The sequence below is a fragment of the Etheostoma cragini genome, chromosome 4 (assembly GCF_013103735.1).
Source record: "Etheostoma cragini isolate CJK2018 chromosome 4, CSU_Ecrag_1.0, whole genome shotgun sequence".
NCBI classification, from domain to species: Eukaryota; Metazoa; Chordata; class Actinopteri; order Perciformes; family Percidae; genus Etheostoma; species Etheostoma cragini.
The window spans coordinates 18649309-18671706 of record NC_048410.1 but is presented as its reverse complement, the minus strand read 5'-3'; the positions used below and the strand labels follow the sequence as shown (position 1 = coordinate 18671706).

The window sequence follows — 22398 nt, the reverse complement described above, 5'->3', positions numbered from 1 at the left end:
TGGGTCTCTGTGCCAGAGCAGGGGGTGAAAGGGAAAAGAATGTCAGCACGCCCAGAGTCGGGCCATATGTAAAAACAAGATAAGGTTTTTTTTTGTTAAGGGGTCAACTGACCTGAATAAACCATAACATGACCTGAAGTGAAGGAGAGGTCAGGCTAAATAAAATGGGTGGAAGAGGAAAACACAACAGATAAGAGAGGTTAAGAGGTAAAAAGGTTAGGCTATCATACAGATGTATGTTATCCCTTTTAGCCATCATTTACATTAAAGAAACCAGAATCAGAAAAGGGTGTATTGCCAGGTAAGGAATTTGGTGGGCTAGCAGCAACCATGTTACAGAAAAATACAATGGATGTGCCTCAGTGATTAAATGCTTTTCTTCTTGTTTGCAGTAAACTCTGTATGATTTTGAGTACAGCTGATGCAACAGTCTTGTATCTTTCAGCAATGCTTCCTATCTCTCCTCACCGAGTCATTATTACACTGGGGATGGAGGTTAGACACCCCCCCCCCCCCCCCCCCCCCTCCCACACCAACCATCGCACTTTTGACAGAACAAACAGCAGTCTGTGTGGCTTGCATCATCGAACTTGGAGTGCTTTTCATATTTCCAACTGTAATCATACAATGTTACGGCCCTTTCTAGCCCAGAACTGCCTTTAAAGTTTAAAAGGAGTCCTCCCTCGCTGCCCGATGCTCCAAATGCGGCACTAAATGAGGCCATTTTGTTTATAGGAACTGTGGGAGGGTTGTGGGTGACTCTGTGCCCCTTTAAAAAGATAATATGCTTCCCATTTAATGGCCTCCGGATGACAAATTGCTTCCAGGGGAAAATTAAGTTAAGAAAATTGCATGTGTGACACGAAAAGACATATCCACTCAACTTAAGATGTTTGACAGCCATAATTCAATTATACGCAGCAGAAGGTGCAGTGATAAAAAAAAAATCTTATCATAAATTAATGCACATTTGGAAATTGTCAGAAAAGGATTAATTTTACATACAGTTTTCATAATAGCCCCATATCTCTTGGTTGTAAAAACACCTGACGGCCAATTATAACCTAATGCCCTTACAAATATCGATAGCACCCATAAACTGTTTTTTCCTTTTGAAAATGCTTAATATCTTGATGGTATGATGGTATTCTAAGTGACATACAGCCCAAACCATTCGTGTTTGCTTTTTTCAAGCCACTAAATACTTCCTTGGAACATTTTAAGTGAAGGGATTTAAGAGAGACACTGCCGAAAAGGAGTGGTAGATTTGCAAAAACACAAAACACTCAGGAGAAAACGTAGAGAAAAGACAACCAGATAGACCTGCCACTAAAAGTACAGCGGTAAGTGAGAAAAGAGAAGGTGGCCAAACAGCAAATGAATCTGCATTTGGACCAACTAAGGAAGGAAACTAAAGAAGGAAAAAGAGTCAGGGAGGAGAGAGGAGAGAAAGACAGTTAGACAGAAAGACAGAGAGAGAGAGAGAGAGAGAGAGAGAGTCAAAATGCAGAAAGAGAACTGAGTGATTTGGGTTGGAAGCAGGAGCAGAGAGCCAGGGTTGGCAGGGTTTTGGTGGAGGAGTGTGGTGGTTCAGAAGTCCTCCAGCGCGAGGCGCCAGTGTGTCCGGCGGGGGCCCTGACCATGAGCAGCCTCACCCCCCCAGAGCCACGGCCACAAACCCCCTCTCCCCCTTCACCACCAGCACCGCCACCCATCCAACCCAAAACCCACTGGCAGTCAGCGCTTCACTGAAGCTGCTGCTGCTGCTGCTGCATATTTATTTAATATTCTGAAGAAATTGAAATATATTTGTGGGTTAACACACATACATAAACAATTACATATCATTCACCCTCTCACACACACGCACGCGAGCATGCACGTTCACACACATTCCCACCCCTATATATATATAGATATATAAATAAAGTAGAGTAATAATGTTCTCTTGATCTGTGGCCAAGAATAGAGTTAGAGAAAATCTTTTTCAAATGGTGTTTTCAGAAGCGTAGAGGAAGGAGAGTAAATGCCTGACACTGCATGTTGCCTGAGCAGGCAACATGTCTCAGACTGACTCCCACAGAGGAGGGAGAGCAAAGTGTTTGACAAACAAGAAATGATTCACATGTGACATGAACACAGTAACTGGGAAAAGTAAATAAGCCCAGACATTTAAACGCCAGCTCCATCATACAAGGACGCTGTTAATTCTATCAGAAAAAATAAGCATTTCACATGCTATTTAGCAACCCTGAGTGTGTGGTCTGTGAATGAGAACATACATGTATGAGGTGTTAGTGGAGTGCTTAATGAATGAATGTGCATGCCAGTCTTTTTCTGTGTGCGTGTATTCATGCATGGGTGCACACACATCCATAATGAGGCTCTGATCATTGCAAAGCAATTCCTTCAGACAGAAATTCTTTAAACAGTCTCGGTTTTTGGGCTTCATGCTATCCCCCTTCTGTCTCCTCTCTCCCCAACAGCCACCAACCACTGCTGCTGCCAGAAATAACACAGGAGCGCCACTCGAACCCGCGCCTCACCACGGCACAGCTTGGCCACAAGAGAGGGATCAAAACACACACAAAAAAGGAAACACATCATATTGTGGAAGGAGGAAAAAAGAGCATTCGTACAGCTCTATGCTTGAAGATATCCACGGATGATTTTGGCAAGCATGGGAACCACACATACTAATTCACCATGCCAAGACAGGGAAAAGGAAAGTGTTTTTGTGAATGTGTGTGTCAATGTGTGCATACATTTGGGATGTACTGTATCTGCTAAGACAGTATTCATTTCTGATCTCATTCAGTCAGTTATTCAACCACACGTTCAATAAAAAACACTTACGTTATCACAATAAATTTGAAATTTTAACTGACAAATGAAGGCCCAGCAAACAGGCAAATTTACGCTGAAATTATGAAAAATGAGCAGGAGGGATATACCCTGGTCACAGATAAATCATGGCGCTTTGATTGTAGGTTTGGGAGTTCAAACGGGAGACAACTTTACTCATCGTCATGGCCAGTTCACTTTGTGTTGCACTTGGCAAAATGTGCTTATCCACACTTTACACACTGATGCCAGTGAATGAAGCCATCAGAATCTAAGCTCTAGTTCAACGGTGGCCAGCAGGGGTTTACGAGCAAACCATCATGGGATTAATTGTCGAGGCACAGAAATATAGGAAGTGATGGAAAGGTGGAAAATGTACCGATATATTTTATGGAAGTGCTGCTATATTAGTTGGCCAGAAGGAACTGAACTTGTGGTTCCAAAGGATTTTTTTTAAGATTATTTTTTTTGGTACCCTGAAAATCCAGAGTTCTCTTGAGAGCACAATTTGAATTTGCTCAGAGAGTTACTCTGGCATCCAGTAATGCTGCTCATTAACTATACCATTGTGGTCAAGCTGCACCAATCACATTGGTGTATCTGATAAAGGCGGGCCAGAGGCGAGCTAAACAGACAACGCCAGTCAAATGTACCAGTTATCTCCGCCGGTAGCTAAGCGTATGGGGCTCTGGATACGTCACCCTGTGTGTTGTTGTGATTGGTTGTAGTGTTATCCAATTACTCGGTGCCAGGTCTGAATGTCCAGGCTATTTTTTGATGGGCTTTTTCCCTTTATTCAGAGTGATAGTGGATAGACAGGAGAGATGGGAGATAGATGGGGGAATGACATGCAGCAAAGGGCCGCAGGTCAGATTTAAACCCGGGCCATGGCAAAGGCCTCAGCCTACATGGGGCGCACTCTCTTACTAGGTGAGCTACAGGTTGCCCTGGACTAAAGGATTTTAAGGGTCTGCATGACTCCTCTGGGTATTTACCAAAGCATAGGGATCCAAACTAAGCAAAGAAACCAAGATTAGAGTTGCCTTTTTTCATAAAGGAATCCCTCAAACTGATCGATTATCATAATAGGGAGCAATTAATTTGAAAGGTGACAACTTATCAATTAATCTTTGCAGCTCTACCCTCCACACACCCACTAAAAGGTCAAGTTTAGTCATATGCCATGTAGGCCTATTGTTTCTTCAACAAAAACGTATTTCATTGTGTTGTATTTTGTGTTTTTACTGTGTTGCACCATGCTGACGTGTAGCTGACTTTAAGTAAACTTTGAGCTTTCCATTTGATTTTTTTGCACTGTTGCTTACTTAACTTTAATTCATTGTTCTATAATAATCTTGATTTTGTTTCCCATGTAAAACCCTTGTACTTTCCTTTTGAAATGTGCTGTATACACAGTTTGTTGTTATTTTAGAGATGATTATCTTTTAGAGTTTTTTTATTTTAGTTTTAGAATGCCCAGTCTACCAAACTAGCGACATTTCCTGTGTTTTCCGTGTTGGTCCATAGTGGAGATGACAGGTGCCAGGCAACCCAAGGCCCCAAAGTACTAACAAAGCACCGACCGAGAGGCTTGTCAGATAAGCAGATCAGTGACTGACTGTCGCCATCTTCTGGTTCCTTTTGGTCAAAACAATTATTGCACTGAGAGCCAGAATGCAAAACTGTCGAGCCTAACAAGTGCTCTGTCATTGCGGTAGTTAAGAGAACCGTCCAGTGACTCCAGTTGAACTACAGAAAACAGTCATAAATTATAGGATAATGAGTTGCTCACACGCAGAACAAAACGAGGCAGAAACAACTAACGTTTACCCAGGTACAGTTGGTACTGGCACTTACTTGACAACTTCCATTTTCTGGTACTTTTTCATCCAATGTAGTTTTCTTGACAGAGCAGTTTGGAGATTGCAGCTAGTGTTAGCTTGGAGGCTAACTAGCTGTAAATTATAACGTTACACTCATAAATGTAATTAACCTTGGTTTTAAACTCTGCCAACCTTGCACTGAAGTTAATATAGTAAAACTATGAAGGGGATCATTTACCAACATAACTTTTCTTTTGGTACTGTGTTACGTTACGTTCATATGCTCTAAAAATAAATTAAAATAAAAGATTATAGCTTTATCTTTAGCTAGGCACAATTTTAAATGGGCTACTTCTACTTTGGATTTGTGTTGGATTTTTTTTCAACCACTGCAAACCCAATTATCCAGTCTGTTTAGTGTAAGTGACCATTCACCTGCTTTTTGTTGTGATGAACCCGATATTTGTATCTTGGTATCCTAGCCTCGCACACTTTCCATTCAAAACACGCTATGTTTAATGCCTGTGCTTATGCAAGCATAAACGGTGTTTTCCGGTGTTCAAAACGAACAGGCTCAAAAGAGTCCACTGACCAATGAGAATTCGAGTTTCGCGGGACTCCGTCATACGTCATATCTGTGCTCCAACAGGACCCCGCTGCATTTTGTTGTAGTGGAGGGGTCTTCATCTGTTCTTAACATATCGTTGCCTCAGCATCTGTCTGGGAAAATACCGTCTAATGAATGCGTGTGTCTGTTTTGGTGGGGGGATTAACCATCCGATAGCGATCGGCTCTGTCTGCGTGAAATAGGGAATGAACGACGAGACAGCATCGGACAGCTGGAAGAGAAACTCCGGGTGCTCCAGGTGTGACACTGCACAGAAGCTAAACTAGCATAGCCTAGTGGCTAGCAGCAGTGGCTATTTTATTAATATTTTGAGTACCTGCCTTAACAAAGTTACAGGTTTTACTTCTGGCTAACACACCGACATTTCAATAATATAAACTTCACTTCGCTAGCTTCCAAATAAGCTCCCGGAGATGTGTGATAAAGAGACTTTTACAAAGACATGTATGACAAATTTTGTCCATTATTAAATCACTGTTGATAACTGTGTACTTTACTGATTGGAGGGTTGAATCTTGGGGCTCGAGGGTGTTTTTTGTCTCCAACGTCGCCTTCCAGGCAGCTAACCTTAACCCCAAACATAACTGACATGACCAATGCCGCGCTGCCTGGAAGGAGACGTGGGGGGAAAATGCAGACCAGCAATAAGTTGATAACACAGTTATCAACTTGATCGATATGGCACTTTATAATAGTCAGTAAAGTGTTAGTGTAACGTTGCGCTGTCCCCTTTACTAAACACGCACTCACTTTAAGCAGTAAGCTGTACTGGTTATAGTTTATTAGGTAAAGTTAGTTCCAACTAAAGCAGAGAAGTGCTTGTTGTTAAGCCTATCATTATTGTTAAAGTAATAGAAACACATGTCCACAATACAATTCAACAGGACCACAAATTAAAGCCTTCAAAATGACCATATAGTTAAATCAACATCTTACTAAAACTAAACTGAACATTATGGAAGGTAGTATTTATTACAGAACTGTTACTGTTCCAACCGTAACAGTATTTGTACCATAGCATCCTCTGGCCGGGCCTTTTAAGGTGTTAACATGGCCATTTTTTTCTGAAAGGATTGTTTTTCCATATTTTCCTTTTAAACTTAAGCTTTTTGTTTCAATTAAATAATCCTGTTGAAAAAGTTGTTGCGAAGTACGACCTCATCTACGATTATTCTTCATGATATGTAGACATGCTGATGTTTTTGATTTCATTTGCTTTTCTTTTTGAGTTGAGCTGCTAGTATTTCTGTCGCCACGATAGAGGAGGTGAAGAGAATTTAAGTTTATTGTTACTTCCACAGTGAGTTTAATAGATTTGATTAAGCTGAATAGTGCTTCTGGATAGATTGCACCGTTGATGCATTTGGGAAATTAATTGTTTCTGTATTAAAACAATCATGCTATAAGATGTTTTTTAATAGGTAGTAATGACACAACTTTCTAAAGTCAATCAACAGTTGCTCAACAGTCCTCATGTTGGGTCTTTCTTTTTTTTTAGTATTGAGCAAATGCTGGCTGTGAATCCCGGAAAGACGCCCATCAGTCTGCTGCAGGAGTATGGAACGCGGATAGGCAAGACCCCAGTGTATGACCTGCTGAAGGCAGAGGGACAGGCCCACCAGCCCAACTTCACATTCCGCGTCTCCGTCGGAGAGATCAGCTGCACCGGCCAAGGGCCCAGCAAGAAGGCAGCCAAGCACAAAGCAGCCGAGGCTGCTCTCAAGATGCTCAAGGGAGGTCTTGGAGGTCCTGCCGGTGTTGGTGTAGGAGTAGACGGGTTTATTGGGGTTGATGTGCCTGCTGATGGAGACAGGTCGGTTTCTTATTTAGTTTTTTCATTTCTTTACACTTTCTCTAAAGCTAAAAATGATACCTAGACAGCCACGCTGGGACAACAAGATTTGTGGTAACATCTCGGGACTCTGTACATCTAAGCTTTGAACAAGTTTGAGATAGAGATCTGTGTGGTTTCATTATTTCTTATGTGTTTGTTTTATCTCATTTTCTGCACAGCTCCCAGTCGGAGATGAAGACCTCAGGCAGTTCTCAGCAGTCTGAATGTAACCCCGTAGGAGCTCTGCAGGTGATTACATAAAGATAACGCCTGTAGTTTAAGTAGTTATGGTTGCTGTTTGACTGACTTTCCAGTTTTGTGTTATGAACATTTGCATACTTTATAGTTGCATGCCTTTTTGTTTTTTGTTTTTATCTGGGATCGTCTCTGCCAGGAATTGGTGGTGCAGAAAGGATGGCGTTTGCCAGAGTACACAGTCACCCAGGAGTCTGGTCCAGCACACCGCAAGGAATTCACCATGACCTGCAGAGTCGAGAGATTTGTGGAAATCGGTAACATGCACGTTGTTTCATTCTTGGAGATTGTTCTGTGTGAATCTTCAGGTGTTGTCTGTTTCGTTTTGACCAATACTCACAGCACACAAAATACAAGAACATTAACCGGTCGTTGGCACAGCTAAACGCGGCCTCTAATAGATGGACATTTAAACAGCAAGACATAGAATAGGCTAGCTAAATTAGAGCAGATATCAAGTAAACTCTTTGGCAGAATGAATGTCAGTAAGTCAGTCTCATCATCAATCAGTGGTCATGCCACATTACTCAACATTACCCAATAACCTGTTCTCTCCAGGAAGTGGAACCTCGAAGAAGTTAGCCAAGAGAAACGCTGCAGCTAAGATGTTGTCGCGTATACACGACGTCCCAGTCGACCTGAGGACCAGCAACGAGGCTGACGTGGAGGAAGACACATTCAACATGGTGAGAAACACAAGGAAATTACCTTTCAGCAGTTTGCTTCAACTCATATTTTTATTTTGCCTGTATTAAATTATAAAAAATTGGAACAAAAGTTACAAACTAAAGGTTTGTAATAATAATGAAGAATTGTGGGGCTATTCCTGCCTCTTCAGCATTAGGCCACACGTTTTCCTGAACACATTGGATGTCCTCTATTGCCACGCACCTTCATCATATCTAAATACAAATGAACGTGGTGTTTTCATTATTTCAAATTCAATTAAATTAAAACAACTTTATTCATTCATTGAAAATGAAATGAATAATTCCATTCCCAGCAGTCTTTAGACCCCAAGAACCAAATTATTTACACATAAAGGCATACACAACAGACAGCAGATTGTCAGAAACAAAACAAGGTTGGGCAGGGAGTGTACACAGCCCTGTTTTAGGCGAAAAATGACAAATACATGTTCCCATGTGCCGTTTTACTATAGTAGAGGTAGCGTTTTTTTCTAGCTGTGTATGTAACCTCAGACATCTTACCTTGGACATATTGGTATCTTTGCTCTTTTACCTGTTTACTGTTTCTCGTGAACGGCACAATGAATAACTGCTAAAACAAGAAAACATTGCAGTCCAATGTGTTTGAAATGCACCAGGCTGAAATCCATTCTGTTTTGAATGTGTGGTTAACATTGTTGACAGCAGTGGGTTAGCATTAGAACAAAGTGCTGTAAATTTCATTGACAGTAGGTAAATTCACTGTGTTGTGCAGGTTGTTTTTTAAATCCATGGGATAAGTATGTAGCCCTTTGAAAACTGTGTTCAAGCACTGAAAAATTAACTAGAGTTTGGTCCACATGAACTGCTGTTGTGCAGAATGTAGTCAGAGTTTTGCACATGTGGCTCCAGTTGTGCCCACTGTTGTTTAGCCATTTAAAAAATAAAAACTTTAACTGCTATGAACTTTCACTGCATACACAGCACATGGGGAGCAGAGCTGAGACGGGCAAAAGTAAAGGCTTCAGCTGCACGTGGGACTCTCTGCGTAACTCTGCTGGAGAGAAGATCCTCCAGCTCCGCAGCCACCCTCTGGGCATGCCCACTGGCTCCAACTTCTGCTCTTTGCTCACTGACCTATCTTTGGAGCAGCGCTTTGACGTCAGTTATCTGGATCTAGGTATGTTCACTAACAGTAGCTGTAGAATAAATTACAATTACATTCCCTTGTGCCGAGCACCACATTGGGACATGTATACATGCAGAAATAGCTGCATTTTAGCTAGGAGCATAATGTAATATATAAATATAAAGAATTAGTTGAGTTTACACTGAAATATAAAACAAAACAAATGGAATGCATTGTGAAAACTATTAGTGTAATCACATATATCTGTGGACAGAACTTCACAGATGGTCCAGAAACTAAGAGAACAGATTTTAATTGATTTAAAAAAATATATATATATTTATCGGGATCTCCATTAGCGGGGCCATATAGCCACATGGAGATAAGAACACAACAGAACATGGCATTAATCAATGATGGTCAGTGACGGAAGATGAACACACCTGTCATCATATAATTTGTCCAATGAACATAGATTCATAAATTCAAATTGTATTAAATTCTAATATAATACATGTTGTATTAAAACTTGTGGGCAACTGTCATTATTTTAACTTCTGCAGAGAAATGTTCTAACATTAAAACAGCAAGACCTTAACTGAATGTATGGCTGCTATCTGGGATGTGTCATGCATTTACATGTAGTCACTGACACATTTATTGTAACGAAAGTATGAAAAAGGGTCATAACTGTCAAATGCCCACTCAGTTTTATAATGGAAATAATATCTTTCAGTTAAATGCTACTAAAATACACTGTAGGGGTCTTTTCAGGCTAATTGAGGTGGAATGTCAGACACATCTAAATCGAGAATGCCTTCTTAACTTCCACAGACTCTTCCAAAGCAGCAATAATGGCGGAATTATCTGTTTCATAGTCAAATCTAGCTATATTCTCATGGCTAGGTTGTCTCAGTTAGAGCAGGCGCACGTATGATTAAAGATTCATGCCTTGACGCAGAGGTCCCGGGTTCGAGTCCGACCTCTGACAATTTCCTGCATGTCTTCCCCCCCTCTCTCTCTCTCCCTCTCTTTCTTTCTTTCTTTCTCTCTCTCTCTCTCTCTCTCTCTCTCTCCCTCTCCCTCCCTCTCTCTCTCCCCCCTTTCTCACCTAGCTGTCCGGTCCATTAAAGGCGGAAAAGCCACAAAAAAGAATCTAAACAAAATAAAAAATATTGTTCTATTCTGCTGTTGAAGCAAACAAAACCAACTTTAAAAATCTTTTAAAACAAGACGTAACATTCTTGTTCTTTCTTGTTTCAGAGGAGCGCAGTCTGAGCGGCCTGTGCCAGTGTCTAGTGGAGCTGTCCACACAGCCAATCACAGTGTGCCATGGCTTCGCTCCGAGCATAGATGCCGCTCGAGCCAATGCAGCCCACAATGCACTGCAGTACCTCAAAATCATGGCTGGAGGAAAATGATATCATCTTCCTTATCACAGACTGGAACCTGCAGCCACACAATGCTGCAATGGGATCCATTTTCTCTTTGGATAGCAGAAGCACTTTTGTGATGAGTTCAAATAACGTGAATTACCTCAAATGTGGAAATAGAGACTTTTTATGTCCCCAAAATAACCCCCAGATCGTTGTATGGATTTCTTATTGTTGCCAATGAAGATTTAGTTGCCCAAAAATGTATTCCCTCTTCTCCTTGACATTTTGCATATTTGTCACAAATGATTTAAAAATGTATTTTCACTTTGCGTTTGCTCGGTATCAATACACAGCACTGTATTTCCCTAAGAAAAAAGTTTAAAAAGTCTTTCTCTGGTTTCATAAATGTTGCTCTTGCAGTGAGTTCCCAAAAAGTTGCAGACAATTTCTGATGCAAAAAAATGTTGTAAACGATCCAAGGGGTTTGTAGAAATTGGGCCATGGAATCACTAATTACTAGTGCTTCGTTTATTCTGCAATTATTGATGGATGGACAAAAGAAAAGAAAAATCCCACCCATGTGCAGAAACATTGAGAGAGAAAAGGACTCTGGTGAAAAGATATCAGAAGATAATTCTTTTAAAGACTTCCCTGTTTTCAGATGAGCAAAAAGCAGCTTTTGTTGTATGAAATTTGAACGTTAATAACTGAAACTGTTTGTCTTTGTGATGTTAATGTCTGGACTTAAATAGTTGTTTAACATTATGAACTCAAATAAGGTAAAAGAAGTAGAAGTTAAACCTTTCTAACCATGTTACTCTTTGGCGTTCACAAAGTAGAAATGGTGAGAAGGATCTGTAGACTCAGATGACTGAAAATGATGACTTGTCCTTGTAATGTGTGCAATTTTTGCTTCTTTATAGACTTTGTTGCTTGAATTTGGCTCAAGTTGATTGCTTTCAGAGCAAAAAGAGAGAAAGTACTCATATTGTGTGTTTCATTTGTGAGGACAATTACAAAATACTCTACAGCATTACAATTACATATAAAATCTCATTGATTTAATTTACTCCTGAATGTGCCAACAACATTGTAAAGTGTAATTACTACAGCTTTACAATTTGACACTGACAAGACCTCTTTTAGCACACTTTTGCATGAGGAGTGAATTCATTTACGATTGGAGTATGAGAGGAAGAAAAAAAAAAGATAAACCAATGTCATCAATTTTCACTTTCAATATCACTGACCAAACAAACCTATTATTTGGAGTTCCAATGTTTTCAAGCTCATTATAACTGCTACTGTTTCATTTATAATTTAAACCTGTGATTTCTTTTCCTGTAATTTCCTGTCATGGTCTTTGAAAATTGATGATAGTGATTTTCCAGATTATTTTCTCCAAGTACTCGCTGTGTCTTGGGTGTAAGGATTCCTTACCACCCACCTTAATATACTGCGTTGCACTCAGCTGGAACAAGTATTGAAAAGAGTGAACGGTTTGGACTAGATAATGTCTTTTGCACAATGCAGGCTGACCATGTTTCTGTCATCTCCTCCCACTGGTGTGTTTGATGTTAACCTCATTCTCCGAAAAGGCAGATCTGCATCTTGATTTTCTGATAATTCGAATAAGGAACTTAAGCTGTTTTTTTAAGTGAGTTTTAGTTGCTGAAACCCTCGACAATTAGGCTGACATTTGAGAGAGACTTTCTTTGTTGTGGTAGTAGAAAAGGTTGCCCAGTTTTAGAGAAACAATGAACAACAATGTGAGTTCCATGTGAAATTGAATTTGTTTCCAATAAAACTTTTTTGTACATTTTACTGCCAACTGTTATATAATAACTTGAATATTCTCCAATAACCATTTTATAATTTAAATATGGTGCCCACAGTATTTCATCAAGACCTTTGTACGGGAACAGTTTTACTATATGATTACTTCTCAAAATTCTGTATTCTGTGTGAACACTGGGGAGAAACGTAATGCTCTGCATCTCTGTCTCTACTTATTGAGAACAAAAATCTTCTCCAGTCTTGTGAACGTTTCACATGAGACCAAGTCTGTTTAAAATTTAGACTTTATTGTCTGGAAATTCATTTTCCACAGCACTGTACACATCAGACAACAGCACACAGTAACACCGGTACGCTGGCCTGTACGATGAGCTAGAACCTAACAGCATCCATGAAGGAAAGAGCGCATTTCACTAGTATAACTAGAATAATAGTTTAAACTGGACAACATTAATATGTCCTGGTGTTTAGCATACTCCATTCATGTTAGTTTCCTAACTTTCAAAACAAGTTCTAATTAGTATTATGATGACCATTTAACCTGGATTTATGAGAGAGTATTTACATCAATTACCACAAGAAAATGTTTGTTGTATTTTTTGCAAAATCAACATAATCATTCTTTATATGGTTCATTATTTCCAAATGGCGCTAAAGATGTAACAAATTACATACCTCATCTAAAGAAATGTTGTAACTTTTTTTTATAATATTACATTTTTACCTGCAAAAAACAAAAATACTATTGTAAAACCCATACCTCTTCCAGCTCAAAGGAGTTACCCTGTTGCAGGTTATTGGAGTTCTGGCCCAGGCCCTGATGTTTCTGTGGTTTCAGGTACCAGCTTTTCCCCTCGTTAAATGATTCCTCACACGTCTCGACAGGTGTGACAGTAAAAGTAAGACCAGAATCTGCTGCGTTTGAAGTGGCAGAGACGTCGTCCCCCTCCCAGCCAGTCACAGTGATGCTGCAATTGATGTAGCTAGTAGTGGGGGCTGGGACAGCAAGTGATGTGGCTGCATCCAGCTGTCTGGCATCTGGCTGAGGGAAAGCTGTTTGTATATGTGATCCAGGACATGATTTATCTATGTGTTTGGTCTTAGAGGAGACAGGAGGTAAAGTATTTGCTTTTGGACAATGTGTGAGTTGACAACAGAAAGGTGCCTGGTGTACATTTTCGACTATCTGAGGGCAGATTAGGTCGTATGTAACCTTCGCAACTGGTTTCAGATCAGCAGTCCTTGTCTCACTTTGAGTTGAACATGAGTCCAGCTGATGTGATTTTATCTCAGTTTCTCCTGATAATGCTAGAGTTGTTCTTACACTGTGAGTCCTGCTCGCGAGGTGGTCAATGTTATCAGTTTGTTTGCTGCCCTGCATCTCCCTATCATAGATCTTATTTCCATTTTGAAGAATGTCTGTGTCCACCACAGTCTGCTGTGTATGCTCCTCTTTGCCACTGTCACAGGACTTATCACCCTCCGTGACCAGCTTAACATCCCGAGCTGGATTCCTGTTATAATGTTCCCCCAAATCCACTTTCTTGCTCGCTCCAGTCTTGACTTTTTCCAGGACTAAATCCACAACGTCAGGGAGGCTGGATTGTTTCCTGGGTGAGGGCTGCGGAGAGGTGGAGTCTGACCCGCGAGGAGAGCCCGTGTAGAGACACATCTTGGAGACGGTGTCCTTCAGCCTCTCCACCGGCGAGCGTGGCTCGCTGCGGACAGGGCTCCTGAAGCGTTCGATCCTCTCCACGGGAGACGAGGAGAAGGTGAACTCTGGTGTGGCCAGTTTCTGTAGAGGAGTGCGGGACACATGAGAGTAGAGGGAGTAGAAAGCGTTGGCCATTGCTGTGAGCACTTGCACTTGTCTGAAACGACCTGTGGGAAGAATAAAATGCAATTTAAAACAAGAAACCGAAGGGATGATGGATCTCGTTTGCTACATCCCAGATTTACTTCACCTTATCACACATCAAACAGTATCATACAATTCACGTGACAAAGATGACTCCGTGGTCTTACTAGCAAGAGAGAGGCTGGGGTCTTCTTCACGTATACGCCGTAACTGTGAGTCCAGGAAGAGGCGGAAGTTGATGCCCCGAGACATGGAGGGGAAGGTGAAGAAGCGAGAAGGGATGCGGACAGTGACCTGCGGCTCATCGCAGCCAAAACCCAACTCGTAGAGCGTCTCCTCTGCGTCCTCCGAACACAACTGCAGGATCTCTGATATACTAGTGTGGATGTAAGGAAAAAAGGAAAGATTACATTTATTTTATGTTTAAAGGAGTTTTGGGAAATTGGAGATTTGATGATTACAATTCAAGCATGCGTAATGCTTATTAAGAGAGTTACAAAGTGCTTTTCTAAAATGATAAAACATAGGACCAATACATACAAATGAAAACAATAAATAAACTGAAATACTATCAGAGAATAAATATATATTAATCAGGTACAAACAGGCCAGAAAAAAAAATAGTGTTGAAGCCTGACCTTGATGTAGTCTTATAGGTGGAGGAGGAGAGGCAGCTGGAGGCCATGCTCTGGCCCAAGTTCAGTGAAGGCAGACACAATTTCTGACAAGGGGTACTGCAGACAAGACAAGATGCAATGCATGATAAACATATAGTAATGTAAAGTATTAATCAAAGTAAAAACGCAAATCCTATAGTTACGCTTCAGAATGTAGATAAAGACTTGTCAGAGAAGCAAACAAAAAGCCTCACTTAGTTTTTGATTTGCATTATTTAAAGAAAAGAAATAAAAGTTTTCTTCAACAGAAAGGTTCCTATGAACAAAATTATTTGTAATACTTCTTGGATCTGTTCTGATCTGTTCATCTTGGGCTAAGGGAGAAGTTGTCCACTGACCTGGTGAGTCTGCTGGGACCTTGCTTGGATATGGGATGGAGTGCAAGGCTTCTTGGTCATCGCAGAGGGAGGAAAAGAAGAAAAATAGCAACAGTCCGTTCTTTAAAGTTTCTTTAGTGTTGATTTAGTGAATTCAGAAAGTCACGTGTCCTCAAATAGTCTTTCAAAACTAAAAAGGTGTCCATTTAACAGATCATACTTTAGTTATAAATGAGTGCTACAGTGGATCATTTCAATAAAAACACCCTCAGTATGCGGGGTGTAACCCAGACCTGACACCCAGACTTGTCTCTAAGTTAGGCGTGATGTGTCGCTCTCTTAAAGTAAATATGTTCTAGTGCGGAAAATAGGAAATTGAGTTAAGTCAGTTACCGTCAGCATCATCATTCAAGCAACATGTTTTTTTTATCAACTAATATTAGCGTGTTCAATAGCCCAACATTCCCCGTATCTTGTAGTTTTATTGTTACTGCCACTACAGTTGCTACTCACCCTCTTTCAGATGTAATCTCTGCAGCATTTAAACATGAAGCTGAAACAAAAAAGAAAGCATTTCAGAATGAAAGAGTGATATGTTCAAAGCATCTGACTGTAGGTTCCACAGTTTATTTTCAGTTTGTTGGGTGAGTTGCCAAATACTTAATTTATATTCACGCAGCACACAACTCTTGATCCCTGTGTGCCTAATCATGCTGACAGAAGCTGTAATACAGCTGCAGAAGTAATATAACATAAAAACATCTATCAGGATGTCATTAAAAGATGAATATCTGTTATGTTAAATACATAAGGTGTCATCCAAACGTTATCTGTAACCACTTATCCTTGACAGGCTCACGTGGGGCTGAAGTCTGTCCCAGCTGTCATTGGGCTAGAGGCAAGGCATGCCAATCAATCAAACACAGACAACCAATCACCATACACACCTATGGGCAATTTAAAGTCACCAATTAACCTGCATGTCTTTGGATTGTGGGAGGATGCCGCGGAACCTGGAGAAAACCCACACTGACACAGGGAGAGAACATGTCCCACAGAAGGGCCCGAGCTGACCAGAGGGTTTGAACCCGGATGGCTCTTGTCATACGCTGACATCCACATATGGTGTCATGTTACTGATATTTGTTTTGTACCACAAGACAGTTAAATGTAAGGCTCCAAGCAACGAAACTACAGGCATTATGCAATTCTTTACCCTGCTGTTACACCCATATTAGTCTTACTACTTAAATTGTGACAATATTTGATGTTAAATACACTTTTATTTTGCAAGTGTGGATGCATTTCAAAATGTAGAAAAAGAAAAATCCTTAGAATTATTAACTATTTAAAGGGGGAACTTTCTACTCTACCCTTTAAATGTATCCTCTTGGCAGACATACAGCAATAGGGTGTAGCACTGGACATTTCTCTGACTTATTAACAAGGGTCAGTCTCTTACTGTGCGTATTGGTCTCCACTATTACAAACAGAACAACCGTAGAGAATACAAAAAAAAGTCCTGACTAGTTACTTTTCTTGTGTGTTTTTTTTATGTGTGTGTGTGTGTGTGTGTGTACTTACCATCAGCACCAAGACTTAGCTCATCGTCAAAGTTGCTGCCTTTCAGCCCAGACTCTGAAGAAAGGACACACAGTCGATGCTTTGAGTAATTTCACATGAAGTGGCACGTAACTTAATATTCTAAAATTAACAACAAAAGAATGGACAAAATCCTGTTTTGAAATATTGTCCTTATAGTAAATAGTGTCCTTCTTGGTACTGTATATTTACTCTACTACTTTACTGAAGAATAGATGTGAGGTACTTTCATTTCAATTTCATGCTAGCTTATACTTCTACTCATCTGAAATTCCCAGGAAATATTGTACTTTATACTGCACTATAGTTATACGACAGATTCATTTAAATTTTACATTCTTAATCTTATCAAATATACAGTATATTATTATCATGAAAGTATACTTAAAGTATCAACAGTAAAATTACTACTTGTAATAACTACAATTCAGAATGTGAATTTTATACTATTATGTTATACTATTATTCTATTATTTTTTGTAACACTTTCCTGTTGTAGCTGGTCAAGGTGGATCTAATTTAATGACATCATATACTGTTGAGTAGTTTACTCATAACAGTGTGGTTTAAGAAAAAGTGTGTTTGAGTTGATGTGCATTTACCACACGCAACAGCAAAATTGTTAGATGCATCACAGGTTTGATAAATGGTACATTGTTATGTAAGACTTTGTTTCAGTTCGTACGCACCGAAACTCAGCTGGCCAGTCTTCTCTGAGCACGCCTCGGACCTGCAACACATAAACCAATATTAATTGCATAAATACACATATATACAGTGCCATTTGCATGCTTCTCCTTTCAAATAAGTGATAGCGTTTACATAGATAACCTCATCTGGAAGTAGCAGCCTAGCTACAGAGCACGCTTGTGAGATTAATCAGCTCTCAACAGGATGCTGACGTTTGTCAACTTCCTCTTATAGAAATGTTCACATGCAGAGAAGCATTAGTGTCAACACCTCCAAACTGATCTGGACATTTTTATGTCCAGTTCTCAGAATACTTAAACCATCACGTCACTCATTTTACTGTATTCTTCAGTGTTAGGAGCCACTTAGACACACGCTGCGTGTAGGACATCACTGACTACAAGCTTCCTTCTCAGTAACTGAAATAAGAACCATGAGATAATGTCTGTGTGTGCTGAACGTCTTCCTCCAATCAGTTTCATAACAATATGACAGAACTGTTATTTTATTTGATATAAAAACCTTACTCTAAACCGCAGCGAAATCTTAAAAACCGGGAAGGGCTTCTGTGCTTTCTTAGTGAAACCGCCTTGAGAGTGGAGGACTTGTTGAACTGTATGCAGATATTTTTACAGTAATTACTTTTTTTTGTTAGAATAGTCAACATTGCTGTGAAATGTTGTCAGCATCATGTCATGGCCTACAAAGTCATCTGATTATGGTTATAAGAATTGAAATATGCTTGTTTTTTCCCCAATGGAATTATAAAAAAACATAATCTAAGGCTAAAACAAAAACAATACTGTGGCTACCTCACCACACCGTCTTCCTGGAACACCTGACTTCAGAGCTCAGAGTTTCCACTTTCTACTTTACTGCTTGTTAAACCAGTTTCCAACGACTGATACCTTGTATTTCAGAGCCTGAGCTAAAAAACAAAGATCATCTTGCAACAAGAAAAACTGAGTAGTAAAGCGAGCCAACTCACCCACATCTCAGGAGCCAGTTCTCGATCTTTCCTGTGAAGCATCCTGTGGAAATCCCACATGTACAACACTTAGCTTTATGATGAATAATTCTCATTAATTTGACAACTCTTCACTCCATTTAACAAACATGTATGCTTTCTTTGAAATCAATTTAAATTAATATATATATTCCTAAAAAAAAGTCTTCCAAGTTTTCATGTTTAATCGCTTAGATATGCCATTTCTTTTCTTTTAAGTATCTGGAATGACAGAAATTACAGTGACACTAGGTTATTGATCATGGGCCTCCTCAAGCCTAATTCATCTGCAAACTGTAGATCTTCGCACTCTCCTGAGTTTGGACTCACCGTCAGAAAAGACATCATCATCGGCTATAGAGGCCGAGGGGAGGTTGCTCGGTGGTCCCTCAGGGTCCAGCTCCAGGGTGGGCCACTGTCGGCTGCTGTTGATCCAGGCTCGCCGCCTCGCTGTGGACGACGGGCTCTCCATCGCCTCAGTTTACATCAACGACTGTCTGAATGAAGGTTTACATGCAGCCCGGGAAACATGGTGGAGTTGAAGCTACAGGCATAAGGACAGAACAGTTTACATTTTTCTTCTGATATTTTGGTTTGAATGTCTCATTTTGTAAAAAGTGAGATTTCCATGTCTTTTTTTATTTTATAGCAGGTAAAGGTGAAAACTGTGAAAGTATTAAAGCACTAAACCCAAAGAGAAATACACACACACTCAGGTCAGAAACGGTGCCTTTAAACAAGCTGTCAGAACTTCTGTAGCCTACAGTTGTGATGTCCCAACTACAATATCTATAGGTAAGTGCTGCTAGTGTCATTACTGTCATTCCCCGGCTGCAATGATGTTGCAGAGACTCCGAGAGTGCAGATGGGACCCGGCTGGAAAGTTGAATGTATTATGCTTCCTCATAAAATGTAGGCTATTATATGGCAAATTGGACAAGCCTTTCACGCAGCTGAATAGAAATTGATATATTATTTGCATTAAATTAGATTGATTCCATCAGAATTGTAGAGAAATGGATCCGGCTTTTCTTTTCTTCATACAAACACATTTCTGTGGGTGGCCTTCACTGACAGTAAAACTTCACTGAAAGCCAAAACGGCTAAATATCAGTCTAACCCTAATATAAATTAAACTATAAGAATAAGCAGGACCATTCTGCATGAAGTTCATGAAAAAGCAAATATCTGAGTTTGTTAAAAAATAAAGCGCATATAAAAGATGGAGCCTACCTATACATACCTATAAATCATGTAAGGTTACTACAGTAAAGGAGAGCATGGAACACAACAGATGCAAATACAGAGTGGCAAATGGTTTAAATTCAAACTTGCAAAAGGATTAATATCATATGTGAATTCATGCTCAGAGTCCTCATTGCATATCCATTAGTTTCCAACCAAACATGTGGTTAGTTTAGAAAAACTACAGTTTTGATGAATAGAAAACTGGATATGCATAGGATATAAAAGCTTGTTATAAAGAATATATGAAGAGAACATGCTTTTTTTGGGGGGGAAATTGACATGTTTGTCGCTATTATCAAAGTAGCCTATTTTCCTGTCATCCTTAGCATAGCCTATACTATTTTCTTGGGAATTGCCTATAATATTTTCTTGGCAGGTTGTGTTTTTAGCTGTATAAAAAAAAAAAGCTCAAATGTAAAACTAAAGCAAAATAGCAAACAGCGTTGAGAGAAGAAAAGCAGCTTTACCTTCCTAGATGCAGGTTTCGACTGAGTCAGTGGCGCTCTTTCTCTCGTTTCCTGTTGTCGGAGTTATGAGTTATCTAACAGATCTGATATTTAGTAAACCGTCAAGCTGCACGCAGCCTGCGCCCTGGGATTCCTTTACGGGGACGAGTTCCTGGTGAGTTCTTCTAAAATCGTGTCAGTTTGCCTGCATGTGTGGTTGCTTATCACAGGGTATGGAGTTTGAGTTTTTAGCAGTCTGTATAGGAAGTGACTTTGCATCTCATCTGAAATACCACAGTTTCATCAGCGTGGGACGCAGCTGTGACACATCCTGCAGACACAACAGCAGACTGATCGGAACAGGTCATTGGAAATGTCAGAGGTTACGTTGTGATGACCAATAGGCTTTAGCAACTCCAACATGACACAAATACGTTTATTGTTTTGTACAATTAAGAATTAATATTCCATTTAAGACATATTCTATAACGGCTTTTTAATTTTTGGGTGGCCGGTGTGAAAACCCTCAAATCATCTGATCACGAATGCCTGCAGCTGGCATCCTTCTCTGTGATTTCCCACTAATGAACGTTAACTTTTAGGCACTATTTAAGTCACACAAAAAGACTATAACTAAATAAGCTAAATAAATAATTGCTTAACTAAGGATTAAATAATAATTTACTAGCAATGACTTGGGCTAGGGATCGACGACTGCCAGGTTGTTCTCCTTCACCATCACATCCACTAATGGCCACATCTGGATTGCAACAGTCAACAATGTAAGGTTAACATTGACACCTGCGCTTTTGGAGACTTATCAATGACTTTATAAAAGGTCACTTATGGCTTATTAGAAAGTGAGAAACCCTTTATCTTCTATAAGCCTTTTGATGTAGCCTATTAACATTTATAACGCCCTATGGATGGTTTGTTACCTTTTACATTTGTATGTTTCATTTGTTGATATCATGTGTTTGACACAGCGGCCTACAGTCTACAGTTCATTTTCTAATTAAACTTATTATACAAATAGAAAAACTTCCTTTTTTAATAGAGATAGCACAGGAATGGCATACTATAGGCTACTGACTTGCCCAAGGAATTGAAGGAACTAAACAGTGGTAAGAACTGCCTACTGTAGCCTACCCCTCAGTACAACTTGCTTGCTCTATTTGATTTATTCCAATTATATCCTAATTTATGCTAGCCTATATATTATAGTCACCATCAACTTTAAATACCCCATTAAATGTATGTGTTAGCCTACTCTTTATTTTGCAGGAGACAGGGTTTTAGACCTTTTACATGTCAAAGTAAGAAAAGCACAGGTGTAAATTATAAAATGTATATGCCTGAATTCAGCATATTCGGGAGCCAGTTTCTACACTTATACAATGTATTGTTAGACCGTGTTGGGTCTGTGTTTGTGTAGAACGGGCTTAAAATTGGAAAATGAATCAATTGTATAGTAACATCAGTGTGATTGACTTCAGACAGATGGGTGGATGCAGTCTTGTCCTGAAGATGGACTCCACCCTCTGTCCTGTTTACATGGGCACATGTGCTGCTTCACTGACAGCCCCCTAGCACATCCCAATATTAAAAGCCCTCCCACAAGCGAGTCAATTTTCTCCTCCCAGCGAGGTTACAGCCAGTGTTTGAGTGTGATGGGGTCTCTTCTCCTCCACCCTGACCGACTCCTCCCGCCTCCTTGCTGTTTCCCAGCCCACAGGACACCACCAGGGAGTGGCCAGTGGCCACGGAGGCAAGACTTAAAAAATACCAAGTCCGCCTGCCTTCCTCCTTCCCCACCTCCGTGTGCTAAGCAAAATATGACCCATCAAAGTCTTAAACTGTTGAATGATAAAACAAAATCACAAAAGGAGTGAGGGGGAATGGCAATATTAACGTGAACATATTTACTCACGGCGACATTTAAGCGAAAAACATATAGCGTTAGCTAGCTAATGTAATCCAACGTCAATCATACTAAGGGATACAACCTACCATGCTTTGTCCCGCCCAATTATCCGCCTTTGGGCCAATTACCTTTGCTAGTTGTTTCTCGTTGGCAGAAACGACCTATTCCATTGGAGGAAAGCAACAATCCTTCGCTAGCAGCTCCCAGAGGGGTGCGCTTGTTTTATCCATTGCAACAGTAAAATAGTAAACAGTTGCCAAAAGACATTCAAATTAA

The 22398-nt window shown here is 40.1% G+C and overlaps 2 protein-coding genes and 1 long non-coding RNA gene across 4 annotated transcripts in view; 1 reads left to right on the top strand and 2 right to left on the bottom strand.

Moving 5' to 3' along the window:
* The window catches only part of LOC117943595, an 11189-nt gene extending 6381 nt beyond the window's left edge, over nt 1-4808 (bottom strand). The window contains exon 1 of the long non-coding RNA XR_004656386.1: nt 4702-4808. This is a non-coding gene — a long non-coding RNA (uncharacterized LOC117943595). The remainder of the gene's footprint in view (nt 1-4701) is intronic.
* On the top strand, nt 4486-12378 carry tarbp2 (TAR (HIV) RNA binding protein 2). Of its 2 annotated transcripts, none has more exons than XM_034869816.1 (7): nt 4486-4678; nt 6794-7108; nt 7309-7378; nt 7524-7641; nt 7943-8070; nt 9037-9232; nt 10445-12378. In XM_034869816.1, exons 2-7 carry the CDS (start codon nt 6804-6806, stop codon nt 10600-10602), a joined length of 975 nt encoding a protein of 324 aa, XP_034725707.1. In that variant the 5' UTR covers nt 4486-4678; nt 6794-6803; the 3' UTR covers nt 10603-12378. The 2 variants fall into 2 exon arrangements, with proteins under 2 accessions (XP_034725707.1, XP_034725706.1); XM_034869815.1 differs by lacking the exon at nt 4486-4678 and adding an exon at nt 5298-5533.
* Nucleotides 12379-12937: 559 nt separating this feature from the next.
* Nucleotides 12938-20557, bottom strand: tespa1 (thymocyte expressed, positive selection associated 1). Its single transcript, XM_034869802.1, has 10 exons — nt 20220-20557; nt 18835-19048; nt 18487-18529; nt 17498-17538; nt 16791-16844; nt 15720-15759; nt 15228-15275; nt 14851-14946; nt 14380-14588; nt 12938-14235 (listed from the first exon to the last, which is right to left on the bottom strand). The coding sequence occupies exons 2-10, from the start codon at nt 18974-18976 to the stop codon at nt 13097-13099; spliced, it is 1812 nt and encodes a 603-aa protein (XP_034725693.1). The 5' UTR covers nt 18977-19048; nt 20220-20557; the 3' UTR covers nt 12938-13096.
* Nucleotides 20558-22398: the final 1841 nt, after the last annotated feature.

What these genes read in the sequence shown, in the direction of transcription:
- tarbp2 (XM_034869815.1), top strand. Translation starts at nt 5,481, where the DNA reads ATGAACGACGAGACAGCATCGGACAGCTGGAAGAGAAACTCCGGGTGC. An exon ending in AGAAACTCCGGGTGCTCCAG is followed by an intron (nt 5,534 to 6,793) that starts GTGTGACACTGC and finishes CTTTTTTTTTAG; the next exon opens with TATTGAGCAAATGCTGGCTG. An exon ending in CGAGAGATTTGTGGAAATCG is followed by an intron (nt 7,642 to 7,942) that starts GTAACATGCACG and finishes TGTTCTCTCCAG; the next exon opens with GAAGTGGAACCTCGAAGAAG.
- tespa1 (XM_034869802.1), bottom strand. Translation starts at nt 18,976, where the DNA reads ATGGAGAGCCCGTCGTCCACAGCGAGGCGGCGAGCCTGGATCAACAGC. An exon ending in GACTGGCCAGCTGAGTTTCG is followed by an intron (nt 16,845 to 17,497) that starts GTGCGTACGAAC and finishes TCCTTTCTTCAG; the next exon opens with AGTCTGGGCTGAAAGGCAGC. An exon ending in GCTAAGTCTTGGTGCTGATG is followed by an intron (nt 15,760 to 16,790) that starts GTAAGTACACAC and finishes TTTTTGTTTCAG; the next exon opens with CTTCATGTTTAAATGCTGCA.